This window comes from Cervus elaphus, chromosome 24, assembly GCF_910594005.1.
Source record: "Cervus elaphus chromosome 24, mCerEla1.1, whole genome shotgun sequence".
Classification (NCBI taxonomy): domain Eukaryota; kingdom Metazoa; phylum Chordata; class Mammalia; order Artiodactyla; family Cervidae; genus Cervus; species Cervus elaphus.
This window is the reverse complement of record NC_057838.1, coordinates 54,110,462-54,132,802: the sequence shown is the minus strand read 5'-3', so window position 1 is coordinate 54,132,802 and position 22,341 is coordinate 54,110,462. Positions and strand designations below refer to the sequence as shown.

The 22,341-nt window shown below is 42.2% G+C and overlaps 1 protein-coding gene across 9 annotated transcripts in view; it reads left to right on the top strand.

Moving 5' to 3' along the window:
• Positions 1 to 22,341, top strand: part of PXK (PX domain containing serine/threonine kinase like) — an 80,157-nt gene that overhangs the window by 22,640 nt on the left and 35,176 nt on the right. For all 9 annotated transcript variants that reach the window (XM_043885442.1, XM_043885441.1, XM_043885448.1 and 6 more), the window contains 3 exons: positions 1,440 to 1,490; positions 3,609 to 3,656; positions 11,299 to 11,485. In XM_043885442.1, the coding sequence (XP_043741377.1) occupies positions 1,440 to 1,490; positions 3,609 to 3,656; positions 11,299 to 11,485 (286 nt within the window). The remainder of the gene's footprint in view (positions 1 to 1,439; positions 1,491 to 3,608; positions 3,657 to 11,298; positions 11,486 to 22,341) is intronic.

The window sequence follows — 22,341 nt, the reverse complement described above, 5'->3', positions numbered from 1 at the left end:
GTTTATTCAGTTTTGTTGCTGAGTAGTATTCCCTGGTATGGAAGTAGCAAAGTTGAAACATACACCTGTTTAAAGACGTCTGGCTTTTCTACTTTGGGGCTATTACCAATGAAATAGCTGGGAACATTCATGTATAAGTTACTGCACAGACGTAAGTTTTTGTTTCTCTGGAATGAATGTCCAGGAGTGCAGTTGCTGGGTCATAATGATAGCTGCCTGTTTTAATTTAAAAAAAGTTGCCAAACCATATTATAGAGTTTCAGTGCCATTTAAAATTCCCACCGTTAATTTATGTGATCCAGTTTCCCTATTTGACTATTTCCCTAGCCAGCATTTGGTGTTATCATTATTTTTTTGTTTGAGCTGTTCTGATAGAAATACAGTGATATCTCATTGTAGTCTTAACTTTGCATTTGATTGATGACTGGTAATGTTGAATATCTTTTTCTGTGCTTATTTGCCATCTGTATATCCTCTTGAAAGGAATATATATTCTGCTGTTGTCGAATGGAGTGTTCTATAAATGCTGATTACATTTGTTAGTTGATGATGATGAAATGAAGTTCATATTTTATGGCAGGAAAAGAAAAAAACTGAGATGTAAAATTTTTTTCAGCCCATTTGGGCCTCCCAGAGCCCTCCCCTATAGTATGTATTCTGCTTATGCATTAACTAGACCAGTTTAGGAAACAACATTCCTTCTTGTTCTAGTAAGAAGTCACCATGACCACGACTTGCTTTGTACGACTTGTTTCTTAACTGCAGATCTGGGTTGTGTAAACGGTTGATACGTCATTTGATGAATAACTGTTTGTCCACAAAACTTGTAGAACTGTGCCTTGGCCTCTACTAGGCCCAACAGTCCTCAAGAGCTTTCTGAAAGAATGTCTCCTGGGTTATAGTCCCCACGTCGACTTCAATAAAAATTTTCATTGTTTGCTTAGATCAACTGTTGATTAATTTTTCATCAGTAGTGGTTTTGTTGAATTCTTCTCTATTCTTACTGGGTTTCTGTTGTTCTATCAGTTGCTGCGCGAGAGGTGTTGAAATCTCCGACTCTGATGGTGGATTCTCTGTTTCTTCTTCCAGTCGTTGTCAGTTTTTGTCTGACATGTTTTGCAGCTCTGGTGTTTGAATGCACATACACATTCAGGACTGCTGTGTCTTGGGGACTTCCCTGGTGGTCCAGTGGTTAAGACTCCATGCTTTTCATATAGGGGGTGCGGGTTCATCCCTGGCTGGGGAACTGGGATCCCACATGCCACAAGACTGCTGTGTCTTGCTATGAGATTACCCTTTTATCTTTATGCCCCTCTCTGTCTCTAGTAATCTTTTCTGAAGTTTACTCTATCTGATGCTTTCACATCATATTTTTTATCCTTGATTTGGGTTTTATAATAGAGTTTTATATTAGAGACTTTTTTGTTCTTCTTTTTTAGGAATATATCATTCGGGTACAAAGAGGAATTTCTGTAGAAAATAGCTGGCAGGTAAGTTTTTTTGTTTTTTGTCATCGGAAAAATATTTAAACAAAATTCTGGCCTGGAATCATCTAAAAATCTGCAAAAACTAAAACACGCATAAATATACATTGTATTTCTTTTATAATACTTTAGCTCTAAGACATCTCTTACAAAAGGCTTTCCTGTTCTCATTTGTTTGGTTTAATTCATGTATGATGTTACCACAGAGAGTAGAAATGTGTGCCCCAGTTGGACACAGAGTAAGCAGAGTAGGCAGATGACTTGTTTTGTTCCTCGTGTTGAATGATTCAAGCCTCCTCCCCTGAAGCCAGGGTGTGGGTAGGGCAGGCTAGTAGTCAGTCCACCAGTTTGAAAGATGAGACAGTGCCCGAGACATTGTGCAGCTCGGATGCTGCATTTCATGGACTCTTAAATCTAGTCATGGGCCGTTTCTATTGATAGGTCCCTCACTGACCGCAGGTCATGTCTGTTTACAGCTCCAAGGCCAGCTTTCCTGATGGGTGGCCCCAGAGAAAGAGAACTTACTCTATAGATCTAGAGGTCCTTTCCATCCCAGTTGACTTGCAGAAAGAGGCTGAATTCTGTACAGGAGCCATTTCTTTCCTGCTGTAGTGATTACAATGACGTTCGTGTTCTGTCTTCCAAAAACCTTACCTTGTCCTTCACAGCCCGGCTTGAACCTTACCTCTCACCTCAAGCAGTCTTTGACCTCAAAGGCTCGTACTTGGTCTTGTATTTGCCTGAAAATTCTAACTACTTTTAGTTGGAATAATTATAACATCACAGACTCGATGAACATGAGTTTGAACAAGCTCCTGGAGTTGGTGGTGGACAGGGAAACCTGGCATGCTGCTGTCCATGGGGTCGCAAAGAGTCAGACACGACTGAGCGACTGAACTGAACTGAGCATTTATTGTTAGGCACTGGTTCAAGCACATTAATTCACTTAGCCCGTTAAAGCCAGTTCTGTGCCATCACATTAGCCTCATTTTACATTCAAAAGGCAAGTAACTAGTCCAAGATCATACTGAAGTCTGTGACGGAACAGGGATAGAATTCAAGTATTCTCTGTGCCACCTTTTGCTCCCTTGCACTTATTAGGTATGGCCTCATGTTTAACTTTTTGATATATATGAATGTCAAGCAGGCCCAAGGACAGTGTCCTACCAGAAAAATCAACCTTTTATGTAGTCTTGTAAATCCAGTGCTTTAGAGGCCTGGGGAATACTTAATAAAAATGTAGATACTTAACTTCCTGAATTTGTTTCCCTTTGGGTGAGTAGGGTCCTCGATGATCTCCAAGTAATTCTCCTACACACTAATATTTGAGAATCATCAATAAACATTAGAAAAACTATTTGAAAGCCAAACAGCTTCCTTCCCCTCTGACTGAAGAGCTAGTGTAATTTGCTGTGGCCTAATCAGTGGCAGGAGGAAATGGCAGCCCACTCCAGTGTTCTTGCCCAGAAAATCCCAGGGACGGGAGCCTGGTGGGCTGCTGTCTGTGGGGCCGCACACAGTCGGACACGACTGAGGTGACTTAGCAATCAGTCGCATCAACATAGCTAAGAGAAAATGTGTGGACAGTGGGTGTGGACTGTTAGCCAGGAGGGGAATTGGTGAAAGGTGGCGCCAGCAGGTGCATCCAGCCTCTAAACTGGCGCCATCTCAGAGAGGGGCTGTTTTATTCAGGGCAAAGATGGAATAGCTTCAGAACTGTCTACATCCATTTACTTTGATTTCATGTTCAGTTAAACATCTTTTTTTTTTTTTTTTTTTTGGTAAATTATTAACTCATCTTTCTAGTTAACTAGGTGCCTAGTTAATTGAAAAAAAAAAAAAATTAAAGGGCTATTCACCCTCAAAACATCATCCTTCTCTCTTACCTGTTGGCATCTTGCGAGTTTGGCTGGCATTAACCAGTTTCCCACGGCCCGGCCAACTCTGGAACACTGCTTGGTCTGTTTTCTGGGGCTGCCAAGTGAAACAACTTAAGCTCCAGGTATAAGCCCTGCTACCCTTAATGCAAGTGCCTTGATTCTAGAATGCCAATAAGTATTAAATAAGGAAATGAAAATTGATAGCTTGTGCTGAATCAAAACACCACTGTTTTCTTTCTTCCAGATTGTTAGGAGATACAGTGACTTTGATTTGCTGAACAACAGCTTGCAGGTAATTATTCTAAAACACCAGTGACACACATTTGTTGCTTGGGGTATCTTCCAGGGTTGGAAATGGCAACATCAGGAGCAAGAAGTTATCAGATTTCCCTAGCAAAGGTGATAAGCTCATACTTCAAACAGATGATGTGTGACCCTAAAAATAAACTTGGGGAATAAATGTCATTTATAATAGTCACCGTACAGCCGGTTACCTTTTGCCAGACTGCTTCCTTAACCGCAGTCATGGGATGCTGTGTGTTATCTCCTTTTCACAGGTTGGAAATGCCTAGATGGATTACTAGAGTTGTTCAGTGAGAGCAGGGACTCTCAGACTCTCTTAAACTAGGCCACATAGTCAGCAGTACAGATAAGCACTCAGCAGTAAGTAGAAACAGCCTTTTTCAGCATTAGCTTTTTTCTCTCAAATATGTATTCCCAAATCCCTTTGGTTTAAATGTTTGTAGCTCAGTGGCCATGATGGAAAGAGGAGTGAGCTGGAAACACATCTGGTTAGTGGTCAGTGAGCCCCGTGGGAAGTGCTGACATCATCACCACATCCTCACCTGGCAGATGGGTCTTCAGGCTCCATGGATTATTAAAGACCACTGGGGCTCCCCTGGTGGCTAAGACCAGGATTCGGTAAAGAATCTGCCTGAAATGCAGGAGAGCTGGGTTAGATGCCTGGGTCGGGAAGTTCCCCTGGAGAAGGAAGTGGCAACCCACTCCAGTATTCTTGCCTGGAGAATTCCATTGACAGAGGAGCCTGGTGGGCTACAGTCCATGGGGTCGCAAAGAGCCAGGCACGATTAGGGACTAACAGTACCACGGTCACTTTCATTGGGCCTTTATTGTATCTCAACTTTGAGTGGTGGCATAGATCCTTGGACCAGAGTGCTTAGCTCAAGACCAGCTCACCCGGGGGGTGAACTGGCTCATCACTGATTCTGAGTGATCTCTTACCTTGTCCACAGAGGACAGGAGGATGGAGGGCTGGGAGGGAGTGTCATGCTGCCTTTCCATCAAAAGGCCATTTTTTACTGACCAGCCTTTGGAAAAAGAGCAGTTGTAGAGTCTAGACTTTCACATTATTTACAACACTGCTGAATGCCATGTTCTCCATCCAGTAGAACTGGCCTGAGTATCTGCAGACCTTTATGTCATTGACATATGGTCTTGCTTCACACATGTTATCTGTCTCCATTTTAATTGTAGTATGACCAGTTTAAATATACAGATAGAATATCGGCAGAGATCAGATTGTCAGAGATGGCTTTAATTGGTTTCACTTGTGGATTTTAAGAGCATAGTCTTTCCACTCAGACAAAAACTGGGCCTCTGATGACTGTTGTAGGTAAGTCGCTGACTGACATGCTGTTTATTCCAGCAGTGGATCTCGCCCACAAGGCTCCAGACATTTCCATGTGCTCAACGTGGCACGAACGTCTGGGAGCTAATGTTGGGCCTACTCTGTGCTTTCACCTTTATGCACAAGTGAACCCTTGCCTGGTTTTAAAAGAAAGGGTCGTGATTTTGTTCAGTGCTATTCAGCCAGGGTTGAGTAAGAATCATGAGAGAGATACTTCTGAAATGGAAACTGCCTGGGCCTAGACCCCAAGAATATGGCGGGGGGGAGTTTTATCTCCTGTTTGTTCTTGCTTTGGGGATAGAAAGTTGAATCTCCATGACTATTCAATTATGGCCTTATTTAATATAATGGAATTTTATTTTTACATCAGTGTAATTTTCCCTTTTAAAATGGGCACTTTCAATGTGCATCTTATTTCAAATGCAAATATCCACGTGTATTGATGTTGGCTTGTGTTGGGCAGGATATGGCCAGACAGCACTTAAGTGGGAGGTTTTCCTGGATCCAAGTAAACAGACAGAAGAAAGTACATACAACTTTTTGGCAGCAAAATAATTTCAAAACAACCTCCATAAAACAGACCCAAAAGACTCCAAAACCACAGAATAAAACTGAGACCATGAATTTCAGTTTCTGATTACCCTTCTGACAGATAAATGAGTTCCTGCTGAAGGAAGAGAAATATAATACACATAGGCAGGGTTGTTTGAACCCAATAGAAAAAATATTTAAGTGAAATAAAAAAGCAATGTGTAAAAGTATACATGCAATATAATAATTACATGAAATGTTTAGGAAAAACTGTTGGGAGGAAATATGCCAAAATGTTAACAATGGGGACCTCCAGGTGGCAGGATTATGGGTTCTGTTGTTTTTTTTTTTTTTCCTGGTTCTTTATACCATTCTGTACTTTCCAAGTTCAGTACAAATAAGCATGTGCAAGTTATATAAGTGGAAAAAGAAAAAAAGAGCTGTATTTTCCCAATTTTTTATAGTGAATATATCTTATGATAACAGTGAAGAGAAACCACTACCTTATTTTAAAGGCACCATCAAATCAATGACCGTGTAGGGAGATAGAATGAGACACAGGAAAAGACTGCAGCAGGAGCTCCAGTGATGAGAACCGTAGGGGACCCTCAGACTTGAGATGGGGACCCAGCCTCTGCCTGGGCTCTGGTACTTCCCCTCTGTCCTCACTGTCTCCATATGAAGCCAAGAGGCTGAGCCAGATGACTTTTCAGGTCTCTTGCAGCACAAATGTTATGTGATTTGGTTTCACTGCCCATGCTGGGGGAGAAATGGGGACAAATTAGGGTCTGATGAGCACTTAGCACTCCTTCGAATACTTGCTGGAATGGAGTTCAAGGCAATTTGCAGATCATTAACAGAAGTGAGACATTAGCTGATTCAGAGTTAGAAGGTTTTTCCTCCAGACAAAAAGCTAGTTTTCTTGAAACTGATAGAGTTTGCCATGGAATTTAGAAGTTTTTGCTAGGCTAGCATGGGTCAGGTTACGGGCTTGAGACCCCACTTTGGCTGTCAATCCCACTTTGCTTTGTCACTCTGCAGGTGTTAGGAGTGGAGGAACTCTGGGGACTTCTCTGTTGGCTTTCTTGTTCTCTTTCCTTTATACAGGGAACTCAAGAATGGAATCCAAAGGGCACTTTAAAAAGGGAACAATTTAAAAAAAAAAAGTCATGATGAGGGGCCTTGGCTTGAAGCCATCCCTGTGGCGGTGTCTAGGAAGTCAGTGGCTGAGTGGCTTCATCATATGTGTGCTAGTATTCTCTCTCCCTCCTTTCTAACAAGTCACGGGAGTTCTAAACTTTATATTCTGTGATGGGTAAGCATTTGAGAGGTTCTGAGAGAAACTGAAAGAGAAAGTTAACTTCTCTTGAATGTTAGCCTCCTGTCAAAGGCAAGATTTTAAAATCACACACACATTGGAGAGTTTCAACACTTGGAGAAAAATTTCTTGTGAGAACCCAAACCGGGGCAGGAAAACACCTGCCATGTGCCTAGCAGACTGACATGGCAGAGACACTCTACTCACAGTTGTTGGTGAAGAATTTTTTTGTTTCACCTGATGGTTTGGAAGAGCTGATGAGGTGTCTGGGGCAGAGCAGTACATTTCATTTCAGTTTAGTTCAGTCACTCACTCAGTCGTGTCCAATTCTTTGTGACCCCATGGACTGCAGCACGCCAGGCTTCCCTGTCCATCACCCACTCCCAGAGCTCGCTAAAGTTCATGTCCATCGAGTTGGTAATGCCATCCAACCATCTCATCCTCTGTCGTCCCTTTCTCCTCCTGCCTTCAATCTTTCCCAGCATCAGGGTCTTTTCCAATGAGTCAGTTCTTCGCATCAGTTGCCAGAGTACTGGAACTTCAGCATCAGTCCTTCCAATGAATATTCAGGACTGATTTCCTTTAGGATGGACTGATTGGATCTCCTTGCAGTCCAAGGGACTCTCAAGAGTCTTCTCCAACACCACAATTCAAAAGCATCAATTCTTTGGTCCTCAGCTTTCTCTATAGTCCAACTCTCATGTCCATACATGACTACTGGAAAAACCATAACTTTGACTAGACAGACCTTTGTTGGCAGAGTTTATGGTTGGCAGGTAATATGCTGTCTAGTTTACCTAAAGAGAAATGATGCTTGACTTAAAAAATAATAATAATTTTTTTTTAAGCTTGGAGGCCACAAAGTTTGAAACAGATAGCTTATCTAATTCATTCTGACATCCCCACTGTGAGTGAAAAATAGCCCCATTGGGGTTTAAATCTGGTCTTGTCAGGTGTGACTCTCCATTCTGAGTGACCCGGGCTTCAGCTGGGTCTGCTCTTGAGTGAGTAGTGCAGGCAGATGTGCTGATATTGGCTGTCGGTATTTTTTTTTTTTAATCCTTGTTGTGTATATGATAACTCTGATGAGCAAAAGTGGTTTTTTAATTGAAAGATAATAAATAAGATGTTAACCTTTCATAGTATAGAATTACCACTCTAAAGCAGGTAGAGTAAGTCCTTTTAGACATTCTTTGTGTATATGTAACAGTATGCCTGTGCTTACACATAGGTGCACACAGACACGCAAATGAGATTATATCCTGCAACTTAATAAAAGAGTTTTTAAAAGAAATAAATCAATTACATTTTCAGTAACACATTACCATTGATTCCCTTATATTACTCAGTGCTCCTGAACAAAAATAATAATAAAACAGTTGACTTGGATGTGTACCAGATGAGTGACGTGCTTCCTTCATAACTTTGCTTTTTTATTTAGTTAATAAAGAAACTGCTATTCCATAAAGCGTAATTGTATGAGAGAGGAAAACAGCCTGAAATTGAGTGTCTTATTTGGCAGTGAATTTGGCCATGGTTGAAAATTTATTCTTAAGTGTGTTCTGACATATTTTCATAAGTATGTTGTAGAAACAGGCAGTTCAGAATTATCAGCCAACCTTGTCATCTTGCCTAATTCAAGTTCAAGGTTCAAACTTGCCTAATTGCCAAGTTCAAGGTCTTCATTGTTTGAAAAAATGGAATGAAGCAGGCTCAGTTAGGTTTGCTCACATGGGTGATTTAGATGACATGCTTGTCTGAATTCAAGATGCTTTTCTGTTTTAGACCTTTCCCTCGATCAATACACATGACACTTGGACCACTCTAAGCACAAGGATAGACTAGCACTGCTCTTTGAAAACAGTTTTTTGCTCATTAAATTATGATTCCAATCTGATACTTTGTTTTTTAAGTTTAAAAAATAGAGTCAAAGTTTACATGATCTGGAAAATGATAGTACATTGCACACCTGCACTTACTTTTCCTTTCTCCCCAAGCCACTCTAAAACAACAGTAAATTTGATCTTGTATATGTACACACACACACACACACACACACACCTTCAAGGACAAATAGAGGAGAAAATTACAACAAAAACATTAAAAACTAAAATCCAGTGAATGAGAGCTAACTAATTAAGCAGATATGGGACGGCAGAATTGCGAGATGGTAGTAGGGGTGGATAAACCCGTTTGGTCCCAGTTTACACCATAGAACCTCCAAAATAATGACAGCACCAAGTGCTGCCTCCAACGTGGGGTGAGGTCAAGCTAAAATCAGGAGTTGAAAGTATGTTTAAGCAGTTGGATTACCAGGGCTCCCCATCTGAACAACTTATGCCTACTCTTCTCCAGTGGAGAAACTGGGGTTTTTCCCTCTGGAAAGGGTTGAACATTCTTTGGACTGGAGAATGCAGGCACAGTTGGAAATATTTACATATTAAAGAGGAGACCTGTCCTTCCCCCACACCCAGCTGAGCCCTCTCCTTCCCCCCAGTGCCCAGATTACTGGCATTTAGACTCTCCAGGCACAGGAGCCAGGAATATTCCTTTGGGGGATCTGCCCAGCCTAAGAGAATGAGCTAAAGAGACTGAGGTCACAGGTTCTGAGAAAAATTATAGTTTTTAATCTCAGAGACAAAAAAAGTTGAATGACATTCAGGATGCTATTAAGGAAAGCAAGGAGAATTTAGAAATTATATATATATAAAAAGATAATAGTAGTAGAAATGAAAACTCTTTAGAAGGCCTGAAAGATTAAGGAAATATCCCAGGGAAAAAATGTTTAACATAGTTGTTTAACATAGTTTAACATAGTTGGAAATGAGAGGGAAAAGATAAGAACAGAGGACCGACCAGTCCAGAAGGTCCAACTTTGGAAAACAGGAGTTCCAGAAAAAGAAAGCATAGGGCATGGAGAGAAAGGAATAATGACCTAATGCAAGACAATACCATCAAATATAAGGATATTAATTTCTGGAGTGAAAGGGCTGAGTACTCAGTACAGAGAATGAACACAGAGCCACATTAAAGGCAGGTGGGATTCACAAACAGATCAAAAAGAAGATCCTAAAAGCTTCCAGGCAGAAAAAAACTAGAATCAGGAAACTACTGTTTGAACTGGCGACTAAAAGACAATAGTGTCGTTTCAGGGCTTCCCTGGTGGCTCAGAGGTTAAAGACAATAGTGTAGCTTCTAAAAATTCTGAAGAACAAATATTTCCGACTTAGAGTTCCATATCAAGGCTCATTATCAATCAGATGTGAGAGTAGAATAAAGACTTTAAAAAAAAAAAAAAAAGAATTTCTTTTCTCTCTTTTTTTAAACTAATTCCATGTGAGGCATGTGAAATCTCAGTCAACCCCTTGGCCCCCAACCACCACTACCAGTCAGGGGTGGAACCCTTGACCCCGGCAGTGGAAGCTCAGAGCCCTACTCACAGACCACCAGGAAATTCCAAATAAAGACATTTTTTATTAACGTGCAATGTTTCAAACAATTCTTCCTTTCTGGAAAGCTGACAGATGGTATCTCCACCAAAAATGAGGGGATTATCTAAGAAAAAGGCAGGCGTGGGTATAAAAATGGGATCTAGCAGGAGAAAGGGCAGAGGCTTCTCTAGCATGGTGGTGAAGGGAGGTCCCAGGATGCCAGTCTTGCCGCAGGTCTAGGGATCACCTGTCCTGCTTGGAACAGGTTTCTTGGTTCTGGAGAGTGCTCTTCAAGAAGATGACATTGATTCATCTTTGCATCTCAGTGTGTTGAAGGCTCAGATGGAGAGTTTGGAGTTGAAGCGAAAACTAGAAAAAAAATGTTAGTTGACAGAAAGGAGTAGAAACATGCTCTTTGGCTCAATTGTGAGTATCGTTTACCTAATGTAAGCATGCATGCTGCACTTATTTAAAAGATAGCATCATGATGTTAGAAGAATTAGGAATAGAATGTGTGTGGATGAGATCAGGTTGTGAAAGAGAACTTAACCCTCATGTCCTCTAATGAGAAACTTACAGATAATGCCTAAAAGTGAAAAATCGAGGCATAACAATGTAAACCATCACTTCTTCCAAAAGATTAGCTGAAAGAGTTGAGCGTGGCCACCTTTGGGGAGTGGGGAATGGATACCTTTTGGCGGGGGTGTTGGGGGGCGAGCATCACGGGACTTTCAGCAGTAACAAACAAAAGAAGTATTTGACTCTCGGAAAATATGTTCATGTGTAAATTTCATTAAAAAAATTAAGTCTTAAAGTTGCTACACTTAGTAAAGCATTTTATCAGTTCTAAGAGGTACAGGTTTTCACATGTTTAAAATACAACTGATGAGGATGTATCTTGAAATGTTTTAGACCTAACGAAACCTGTTGGCTCAGGATTCTGCTATTCTGTCTTATTTGGGGATGACGTGAGTATAATACTTTTCTTTTTTCTTTTTAATTAAAGATTGCAGGCCTAAGTCTACCTCTTCCTCCCAAAAAATTGATTGGTAACATGGATCGTGAATTCATAGCTGAGAGGCAGAAAGGTCTTCAGAACTATCTCAACGTTATCACCACAAATCATATCTTGTCTAACTGTGAGCTGGTTAAGAAGTTTCTAGATCCAAACAACTATTCTGCAAACTACACTGGTAAGTAGAGGAGTCTTATCAGCTACATTCCTGGGACAAAAGAGGCACTTTTCTTTGCTGGAGATAATATATGTGGGAGAAACTCTCCTTCCAGATGGGGAGATGTGTTCTAGGGCATTATTCATGTGCTAGTACTTATCTGATTGTAATTTACCATAGATACCTAAGAAGAACATATTTTTAAACTGGAAGATAATTGCCGTACAATGTTGTGTTAATTTCTGCTGTACCGTAAAGTGAATCAGCTGTATGTATGCACATAGCCTCTCCCTCCTCCACTTCTCAGCGCCACCACCAACCTACCCTCTACGTCCCCACGGAGCACTGAGCCGAGCCGCTGTATTTTTAGCAGTTTCACACTGCCTATCTGTTTACGTATGGCAGTGCGTGTATGTCAGTCCTAATCTCCCACATCACCCCACCCTCTCCTTCCCCCACTGTGCCCACATATCCATTCTGTATGTCTGCATCTGTGTTCCTGCTTTGGAAATAGGGTCACCCGTACCATTTTTATAGACACACTTATATGTGTTAACACACGATATTTATTTTTCTCTTTCTGACTGACTTCACTTGGTATGACACACTCCAGGTCCATCCATGTCTCTATAAGAGAAAAATTATTCTAAAATGTTTTTAATGCCTGTTTAGAAAAATATGGACGAGAACTTGTCTGTGTACAGAGTCTTGTCATTATGATCTTCCCTGACAAAACTGAGAGTAAAGAGTCCACAATGATCTGTACAGTAATGTCAGTTTGATTTATATTTGCCTGTTTTTGTGTTTACAGTATATATTATCATGCCTGGCTCTTCTGGGAATTACTTCAAACACAACAGTGATTCAGAAGGGGCCTTTCTGTGTCTTCCCAGTTGCTTCCTGAAACCTGCTATGTGCAAAGTCTAGGGAGCAGGTGGTCCCTTTCCAAACCTGCCCTGGACAGAGCAGCAGCCAGGGCCCTGAGTGGGAAAGGGTTCCCGTCACGCATACGGCCAGCAGCGGTTCTGTAAGCCCATTGTCAGCAGAATGAGTGATTAAATGCTTAATACACTCTGGCATGGCCTTCAACAGGCCAATAGAAGCTGTTGTGAAACCAACCCAGTGACTAGAATTCAGCCAATTTGTTAAAGCTAAGCCATGCTGAGAGTCGAAGTGGAACACTGGGTATCATTAATAAGCTGATTTCCTTGCTAAGAGAATAGACCATTTAGAGGCTATACTTTGGGTCCTTAGAACACTGCTTTTGAAGTAATTAGAAGGCGATGCTTTTATTCTTGTGTCAGATAGAGGGAAACAGAGGACTACTTATCAGGCATGAAACTTTTCGTTATTTTATTTTTAATTAATTAATTAACTAATTAATTTTTGGCCATGCTGGGTCTTCGTTGTTCTAGCTGTGATGTGCGGGCTTCTCACTGTGGTAACGTGTCTTGTTTCGGGGCACGGGCTCTAGGGCGTGAGGGCTTCAGTAGTCGCAGCATGTGGAGTCAGTATTGCAGCTCCCAGGCTCTAGAGCACAGGCTCAATAGTTACGGCGCCTGGACTTTGTTGCTCTGAGGCATGAGGAATCTTCCCAGATCAGGGATCGAACCGAACCGGTGTCTACTGCCGTCTACTGCCGTCTACCTGGGAAGCCTGAAACTTTTCTGCATAATGGAATCACCTGGGGAGCTTTAAAAAAAAATTCCAATGCCCAGACTGCATTCATGCCAATCAAATCAGAATCTCTGCGGATGGGGTTCATAATTTGTAAGCCCGCCCTCCCCAGAGATTCTAATATGCAGTTGAGTTTGAAAACCACAGTTGGAAATTGCTACTCACATCATGGGTCCCCTGACCAGCAGCACTGGCATCATCAGGAGCTTGTCAGGGATGTAGCATTCAGGCCTCAGCCCAAACCTAGAATCAGGATGTTGTTTTTAACAAGGTCCCCAGGTTATTTGCAGGCATATTAAAGTTTGAGAAGCCTTGCCTGAGAACATGCCTGTCATCTTCTAGTGAAAGTGCCTGCAGGGGTAAGAAGAATGCCTTTGTAGAAAGCAACCCACTGAAGGGAAGTTTATTTCAAACTCATATTTGCTGTGAGTTATGAAATTGAACTTTGAATTATTACAAGGCTTGCATTTTTACCCTGCTTGTTTCTTGGAGCTCATTGGAGAAAAAGCATGAGTGGCCTGGAGCTCCCAGGACAACTCGTGTTCTTTCAGAGCAGGTCTCCCTTGGCTTTCATTTCACCTTACTGCAGCTTGCTTGTTCCAGGATTGTCACACCATGGACTCTGGGTTGACTTTTATTGAATCCCTTGCAGCTCAGCCCTGTTCATGGGTTTGTTTGTCCATAGCGTTTCCTGACAGTGTCTGCTGGTGTTCTCTTGAGGTCAAGCGTCAAGGTGTAGTGTACACGTGATGATGCTATCCATTCCGTACGCTTGACTGTCTGCTCTGCCCATGCCCGTGCTGGGTGCAGGGCTGGGTGTTGGGGTACAGGTGTGAGGAAAATGTGCTCCTTGTTCTCAGGGAGCTTGTACTGGAAATACCTTAAGTTGCCAGGGGATCAGAGCTAGCAGGGACCTTGCAGCAGATGCATCTAGACTAACCCTCTTGTTTTATTTATTTTTTAATGTAAGTTTTTTGTTTTCCTTCCAATTTTATTGAGATATAATTGACATACAGCACCGAATATGTTTAAGGTGTACAGCATAGTGATTTGACTTACATACGTTGTGACATGAGGATCACAGTAATTTTAGTGACCATCCATCATCTCATAGAGATGCAGGATTAAAGTAGGAGAAAAAAATTGCTTCTGTGTGATAAGAACTCTTAGAATTTACTCTCAGTAACTTTCATGCATCCATAATGTACAGCAGAATTAGTTATATTTATCGTGCTGTGTATTGCATTCCTAGTACTTATTTATCTTATAGCTGGAAGTTTGTACCTTTTGGCTACCTTCATTCAATTCCCCATCCTCCTACCTCCAGCCCCCACCTCTGATAACCACAAATTTGATCTCTTTTTCTGTGAGTTTTTGAAGAATAATTGACCTGCACTAGTCGGAAGAGGCAATGGCAACCCACCCCAGTACTCTTGCCTGGAATATCCCATGGACGGAGGAGCCCGGCAGGCTGCAGTCCATGGGGTCGCTAAGAGTCAGACATGACTGAGCGACTTCACTTTCACTTCTCACTTTCGTGCATTGGAGAAGGAAATGGCAACCCACTCCAGTGTTCTTGCCTGGAGAATCCCAGGGACGGGGGAGCCTGGTGGGCTGCCGTCTGTGGGGTCACACGGAGTCGGACACGACTGAAGAGACTTAGCAGCAGCAGCACTGTGTTAGCTCCTGTTACACAACATTATGATTTGATGTTTCTATACCTGTCAAAATAATCATCATGATAAGTCTACTTACATATGTCACCATAAAAAGATATTGCATAGTTATCAACTGTATCCATCCATGTTGTTGCAAATGGCAAGATTTCATTCTTTTATGTGACTGATTAACATGCTGAACTATGGTGTTAGAGAAGACTCTTGAGAGTCCCTTGGACTGCAAGGAGTTCCAGCTAGTCCATCCTAAAGGAGATAAGTCCTGAGTGTTCATTGGAAGGACTGATGCTGAAGCTGAAACTCCAATACTTTGGCCACCTCATGCGAAGAGTTGACTCACTGGCAAAGACCGTGATGCTGGGAGGGATTGGGGGCAGGAGGAGAAGGGGACGACAGAGGATGAGATGGCTGGATGGCATCACTGACTTGATGGGCATGAGTTTGAGTAAACTCTGGGAGTTGGTGATGGACAGGAAGGCCTGGCGTGCTGCGATTCATAGGGTCGCAGAGAGTCAGACACGACTGAGCGACTGAACTGAACTGAACATGCCACTGTGACACTTAGGTTGCTTCCACATCTCAGCTACTGTAAATAATGCCACAGTGAACATGGTGGTGCATATATTTTTTTCTAGTTAGCGTTTTCATTTTCTTCTGGTAAATACCGAGGAGTGAAATTGAAGAACTGTATGGTAGTTCTACTTACACATTTTTTGAGGGCTCTCCGTATTGCTTGCTGTAGTGGCTGTTTCAAGTTACCTTCTCAGCAGTAATGCACACAGGTTCTTTTTCTCCACATATTCACCAAAGCTTGTTATTTATCTGTGGTCTTTGTGATGGTAGCCATCCTGATGGGTGTGAGGTGATACTCCATTGCGGTTTTGATTTGCATTTCCCTGATGAGTACTGATGTTGAGCATCTTTTCATGTACCTGTTGGCCATCTGTCTGTCTTCTTTGGGAAAATGTCTATTCAAGTATTCTGCCCATTTTTTAATAGTGTTTTTTCTTTTTTGATATTTAGTTGTATGAGTTCTTTGTATATTTTGGATATTAACCACTTGTCAGATACATTGTTTGCAAATCTGTTCTCCCATTCAGTAGGTGGTCTTTTTGTTTTGTTGATGATTTTCTTTGCTATGCAAAAGCTTTTAAGTTTGATTAGGTCCCATTGGTTGGTTTTTGCTTCTTGTGTTTCCCAAGGGAACGTATGCAAAAAAACATTGCTAAGACCAATGTCAAAGAGTTTGTCACCTGTGTTTTCTTCTAGGAGTTTTATGATTTTAGGTCTTCCATTGATGTCTTTAATCCATTTTTAGTTTATTTTTGTATATGATGTGAGAGAGTAGTCTAGTTTGGTTCTGTTGCATGTAGCTGTCTAGTTTTCCCACACTTACTGAAGCGGTTGTCTTTTCTCCACTGTATATTCTTGCCTCCTTTGTCGTATTAATAGATTAATTGCTGGTGGAAGTACGGGTTCGTTTCTGGGAGCTCTGTTCTGTTCCTTCATGCTCCGTGTGTGTGCTTGTGCCCGTCCCAGTACCACACTGTTTTGACTATTGTACCTTTGTAGTGTGCTTTGAAATCAGAAGCATGATGCTTCCAGCTTTTCTTTTTCAAGATTGTTTTGACTATTCAGATCTTTTCTGTTTCCATAAAAATTTAGAATTATTTGTTCCAGCTCTGTGAAAAAAGCTAGTGATATTTTATAGGGATTGCACTGAATCTGTAGATTGCCTTGGGTTGTACAGTCATTTTAGCCACATTAATTCTTCCAGTCCTTGAACACAGTATATCTTTCCATCTGTTTGTGTCCTCTTCAATTTCTTTTGTTAGTGTCTTAGAGATTTTAGAGTACAGATCTTTTACCTGTTTAGTTGGATTTATTCTTCTTGATATGATTGTAAATGGAATTGTTTTCTTACTTTCATTTCTTTCTGATAGTTTCTTGTTAGTATACAGAAATGCAACCAGTTCCTGCATATTAATTTTGTATTCTGCAACTGTGCCAAACTCATTGAGTTCTAGGAGAACCCTCTCATTTTATACATGAGCAATCTCCCAAGAAGGGCCTTACCTAGGGTTGCACATTTGTATGATTGTACAAGTGTCTAGTGTCTGAATGTTTCCCAATTAGAATGCTGCTCACCCCTGGAACATTGTCTGATCCATATATCTCCTCCTCTTATGCCTCTCTACATGCTGCTCTTGTCCTGATCTTTCCCCTCTCTCCCAGGATGCCAGACAATCAGGAATCCAAAGGAGATGAGCACAGGAGTATGAGAAAACTGTCGGAGACTCCTGCCAGAACCCAGATACTTAAGTAGCTGCCGCTATTTAGAGGGCACAGTCCTGGTGAAACAATGAGGGTTGGGTGCTGTTTTCAGAGAAGTGCTGATTAATTTCCCCCTTTGCATGAAACGTCAGAACTCTGTCTTTCCTCTGCGCTGACTCACCAAGTGCCTCAGGAAAGGGAAACCCAGGCCATGTCCTCCGCATCAGCTTAACTGAGCGGTTCCCCAAAGAACAGGGTAGTCTTGCCCAGGTTTCCCAAAGCTTACAGTGTGGCCATGGCCCCCGAGGGCACCCTGTGCACCTCCAGCTTCCAGCATTTCCCCTGTAGTGTGGATACTCTCTGTACCTCCCTTTAGTTTCTGTGGTCACTGTCCAGCTTCCCTTCAGCAGGATCTGAGTTCTTTGTTCAGGTGTGGCTGAAACCACCAAGGCCACGTTTCCTGCCTATTGCTCTGACTGAGCCTGCAGGTGTTTTGTCAGAGGGGAACTGTTGATGCCACCCATTTCCCAGGGGATGGGTGACCAGCAGCTCTCAGGACATGAGCAGCTCCCTGCTCTCCTCTCTGGGACCCCAGCCTGGGATTCTGATCCTTTTATTCCTTTCCTTTTGTTTTTGTTGTTGTTCAGTCACTCAGTTGTGTCCAACCCTTTGTGATCCCATGAACTGTGGTACACCAGGCTTCCCTGTCCTTTACTATCTCCTGGAGTTTGCTCAGACTCAAGGAGTCTGTTGAATCCATGATGTCATCCAGCCATCTCATCCTCTGTCGTCCCCTTCTCCTCCTGCCCTCAATCTTTCCCAGCATCATGATCTTTTCCAGTGAGTCAGCTGTTCGCATCAGGTGGCTGAAGTATTGGAGCTCAAGCTTCAGCATCAGTCCTGATGAATATTCAGGGTTGATTTCATTTAGGATTGACTGGATTGATCTCCTTGCTATCCAAGGCAGCCTCAAGAGTCTTTTCCAGCACTACATTTCAAAAGCATCAGTTCTTTGGTTCTCAGCCTTCTTTATGGTCCAACTCTCATATCTGTATGTGACTACTGGAAAAACCATAGCTTTCACTGTATGAACCTTTGTGGGCAAAGTGGTATCTGTGCTTTTTAATATGCTGATTGGGTTTGTCATAGCTTTCCTCCCAAGGTGCAATCATCTTTTAACTTCATGGCTGCAGTCACCATCTGCAGTGATTTTGGAGCCCTAGAAAATAAAATCTGTCACTGTTTCTGTGTTTTCCCCATGTATTTGTCATGAAGTGTTGAGTCTGGATGTCATATCTTAGTTTTTTGAATGTTGAGTTTTCAGCCAGCTTTTTCATTCTCGTCTTTCACCTTTATCAAGAGGCTTTTCAGCTCCTCTTCTGCCGTTAGGGTGGAATCATCTGCATATCTGAGGCTGATATTTCTCCCGGCAATCTTGATTCCAGCTGTGATTCATCCAGCCTGGCATTTTACATGATGTACTCTGCATCGAAGTTCAATAAACAGGGTGACAATCTACAGCCTTGATGTACTCCTTTCCAAATTTTGAACCAGTCTGTTGTTCCATGTCCGGTTCTGACTGTTGCTTTTTGACCTGCATACAGGTTTCTGAGGAGGCAGATAAGATGGTCTGGTAATCCAATCTCTTTGTACTACCAAATTCACTGAAGGGAAATATGGGTCCTTGGTGCTTTGTTGAGGGTTGGTTTGGGGTTGTTCATTTGAATTAAAAAGTCTAATTGAGGGCCAGCTATTGTACAGGGAAATCAGTTGTCTCCTGGCCAGTCATGCAGGGTTTATGTTGAGAAACATGTACACATACACACACATCACCTTATTCATCTTGTTAGCAAGGCATAGTAATCACTGCACTGTAACCATCTTCCCACCTTAAACCACTCCGTAAATAAGCTTTTTAATGTCCATGCAGAAGTCACTTGGACCGGAAATCAAGAGGCCTGCATCCTGGCCCCAGCTTTCTCATTAGCAGCAGCCTCTCCACTCTATGGTCCTCAGGGTCCTGACTGATAACGTAAGAGGTGGAGGTGGGGAGAGTGGACCAGATAGCATCCAGTGTTCTCTTCTAGCTCTAAAATCCCAAGAGTCCTGTGAACAGGTCAGATAGTAGTTGGGCTCCAGGATGGAGTGGAAGAGGGAGAGAGGGTTTGGACAGGAGGGGAGAGTGGGAGGGAAGGTGAGATTATATTCAGAACAAGGTCAGGGTGCTTCAGAAAGGCTGCAGTTTGCTGTAACATACCAGCTACAGCTGGGGGGAATCTGGAGCCCAGTTGTGGAACTAGAGGAGCGGTTTGTATTTCCTGCAGTCACTTCATGGGGCTGAGATCTAGGGGGTCAAAGGCTGCACACAGTGGGGGCAGCTGGTGTTTTCTGAGCTGAGAAGTCTGAACTCTGTGGGGAGCATCAGGTCGACTTGAAGGCATCACTCTGCGTTTCCTGCCTGGGGCTTGTTTGTCAGCGTCTAGAGAGCATGCAGTTTCCCCCATGCGTCAGTCAGTGCTGATGAAATGGAGGACAGATGCTTTCCTTTTCATGGATTTCATATGCTCATGAGCGAGTGTCTACACCCATTGCGCATGCATTCAACCCTTGCTACTGTGGTGTAGTCGCTCAGTCATGGCCGACTCTTTGCTACCCCATGGACTGTAGCCTGCCAGGCTTCTCTGTCTATGGGATTTCCCAGGTAAGAGTACTGGAGTGGGTTGCCATTTCCTTTTCCGGGGGAATCTTCTCAACCCAAGATCGAACCCACATCTCCTGGTTGGCAGGCAGACTGTTTACTACTGAGCCATTTAGGAAGCCCATTGAACCCTTAGTTAGTTCTTACTTCATCAGATATTTGTTGAGCACCTGCTTGTGACAGGTGCTGTGACTGCAGCACCAAGCAGGGAATAGTCTCCTAGCCCAGCTCCTACCCCAGGGCACTTCTGTAGGGAGATTGACGGGTAAAGACTGTGCCAGGTTAAAGACGTGATAGCACCTCGAGGGTGGGGGTCCAGGTGGAGATGACCCAGCTCTGAAGGTGGAGGAAGGCTTCCCAGAAGAGGTGACACCCGCGTGGAGACCTGAGGTGAGTAGAAGTTAGCTAGGCCAAGAGGCAAGGGCCAGTACTCCAGGAGAGAAAGAAGTAAATATTTCTCTATGGCCGTGGGCTCTGCCATGTTTAAGATATTTCTTTCTAAAGCCAACGATCACAGTCTCGTGGAAGACTAGTAGGACAGAATGCCATAGGAGAGGGCCGTGTGGAGCACTGGAGTGTACAGAGGAGGGAAGAAGGGAGGAAGCCCTGGCTAGGGGAGCAGCAAGTTTGCATTGAGCCTCAAAGGTTGGATGGGCAGGAATAGAGAATGCTGAGGATTAGGGTAGGCCAGTCTTCAGGGGCCGTGGCATGTGTACTCTCGGTGACAGGAGTGTGAGGCTCACACATTATTGAGCGGTGGGGATGGGGGGAGGGGGGCTAAAGACAGAAGGGTGACGTAGAGCCAGAGCTAGGTTGAACACTGTGAGGTTTAGAAGCTTGGTCCTGATTGGTAAGGACATGGGGCGCCAACAAAGGTTCTAAGCAGAAGATGTTTAGGATTGAGATATGTTACCTGAATCTGGGGAGGGAAGGGATGAATATTGGGAGCATGGTGGTTGTATGGCTTACTTGAGAATAAATGATAGTTCAGAGGAAAGAAAATGTCCTGTTTATAATTTCCTGATCCCAAAGATAAAAAAGAAGAAAAAAAAAAAGCTAATTTCTAATTCTTAATTTGTCAGTAACGAATCTTAACATCTTCCATTTGCTCACAGCTACTTCCCCCATTCCAAAAACAATGTGCAATGCCCAGTAGCATACAGTAAACTTGGTGGAATAATGAGATTGTAGGGGATTATGAGTCACTGTTAGTTCTGAACCAACTGTCCCTTAAAGTCTCTGAGAATGACAGTGTATCGTATTTAGAAAATTATTTTTCATAATCCTTCTCAATGTTGTCATGATTTTCATGTAAAAGAATATCTTTTGAAGTAGCTTACATTCAAGTTATTTTGGAAATGCTGAAAGCCTTTTATATCGGTATTACTTACAGAAAAATTTCAGAGCTTCCAGTGTTGGTTATGAAAATTCGTCTGCTGCCGCCACACCCAACCTCCCCAAATGGTTGTCACGTTGGAGTAGTTAAAGCAAATGTCAACGGAGTCTGTTCTGTATCTGTCATCTCATGTTCTTTTAGGTGCAGACAGCACTGACACTTTGCATATTGAGTCAATAAGATTGTTTTCTTCCCCAAATCTCTTAATTGATAATGTACTCTACAATATATCAAAATAATATTGTCTGCCAAGCTCTAGGCATAGTGGTTCCAGACTAGGTCATTTCAACACATGGAAAGTGTTTCTGCTGAATCCCTGGTGCCTGGGATGTGACTGATGCTTGGCAGAAGTGCAGTTCCACAGTGGATTTGCAGGATTGCTGTTTGCTTTCAGGGATCCGACGTGGCTTTCATTCACTCACTACATTGAGGGGGAAAACAGCAAATTACAGATGTTGCTTTTTTCAGGAAATGTAAAAGCACAGTTATTCTGATGATTTTTTCATACAGTGAACTTTAAAGAATTTCCTCTTTTCATTGTCTTCGTAGAAGGGGGAAACGTTCTCATGATAAACACAAAGAGAAGGATGGATATTTTTTTTTCCAGTAAGCAGATGTACAGTGGTTTCCCACAACAGAACTATGTTGTTGCTGTGCATGGATGTTTTTCTAAAACACTGGCTTGTATTTCCAATATATATATATTTAAGGCTAATCGCTTCTTTGTTGGTGAAAGCTATAATTTCATGAGGAATGAAGATGGGATAAATACCACTTGAAGCAATGTTTAATGCTATTCCAGGGTGACCTTAGGACACATTTTGAGTTTTGTGCTCCAGTTGTTGTCTGGTTCATATATTGAATTCTTGCTTAAGACAACTAGTTTGCATATTTTAGATCTTCCAGTTTAATTATTCTGGTACTAATTACTTTCTTTAATAAACTTTTGATTGTAGAATAATTTTAGATTTACAGAAAAAAAAAATGGCAGTGGTAGTATAGAATTTCCATATACGCCCTCACCCAATCCCCTAATGTTAACATCTTATATAAGCATGATACATTTATATCAAAACTAAAAAGTTAGCATTCACACTTTACTATTAATTATAGTTGTATTCAGATTTCATTAAATGTTTCATTAATGTTGTTATTC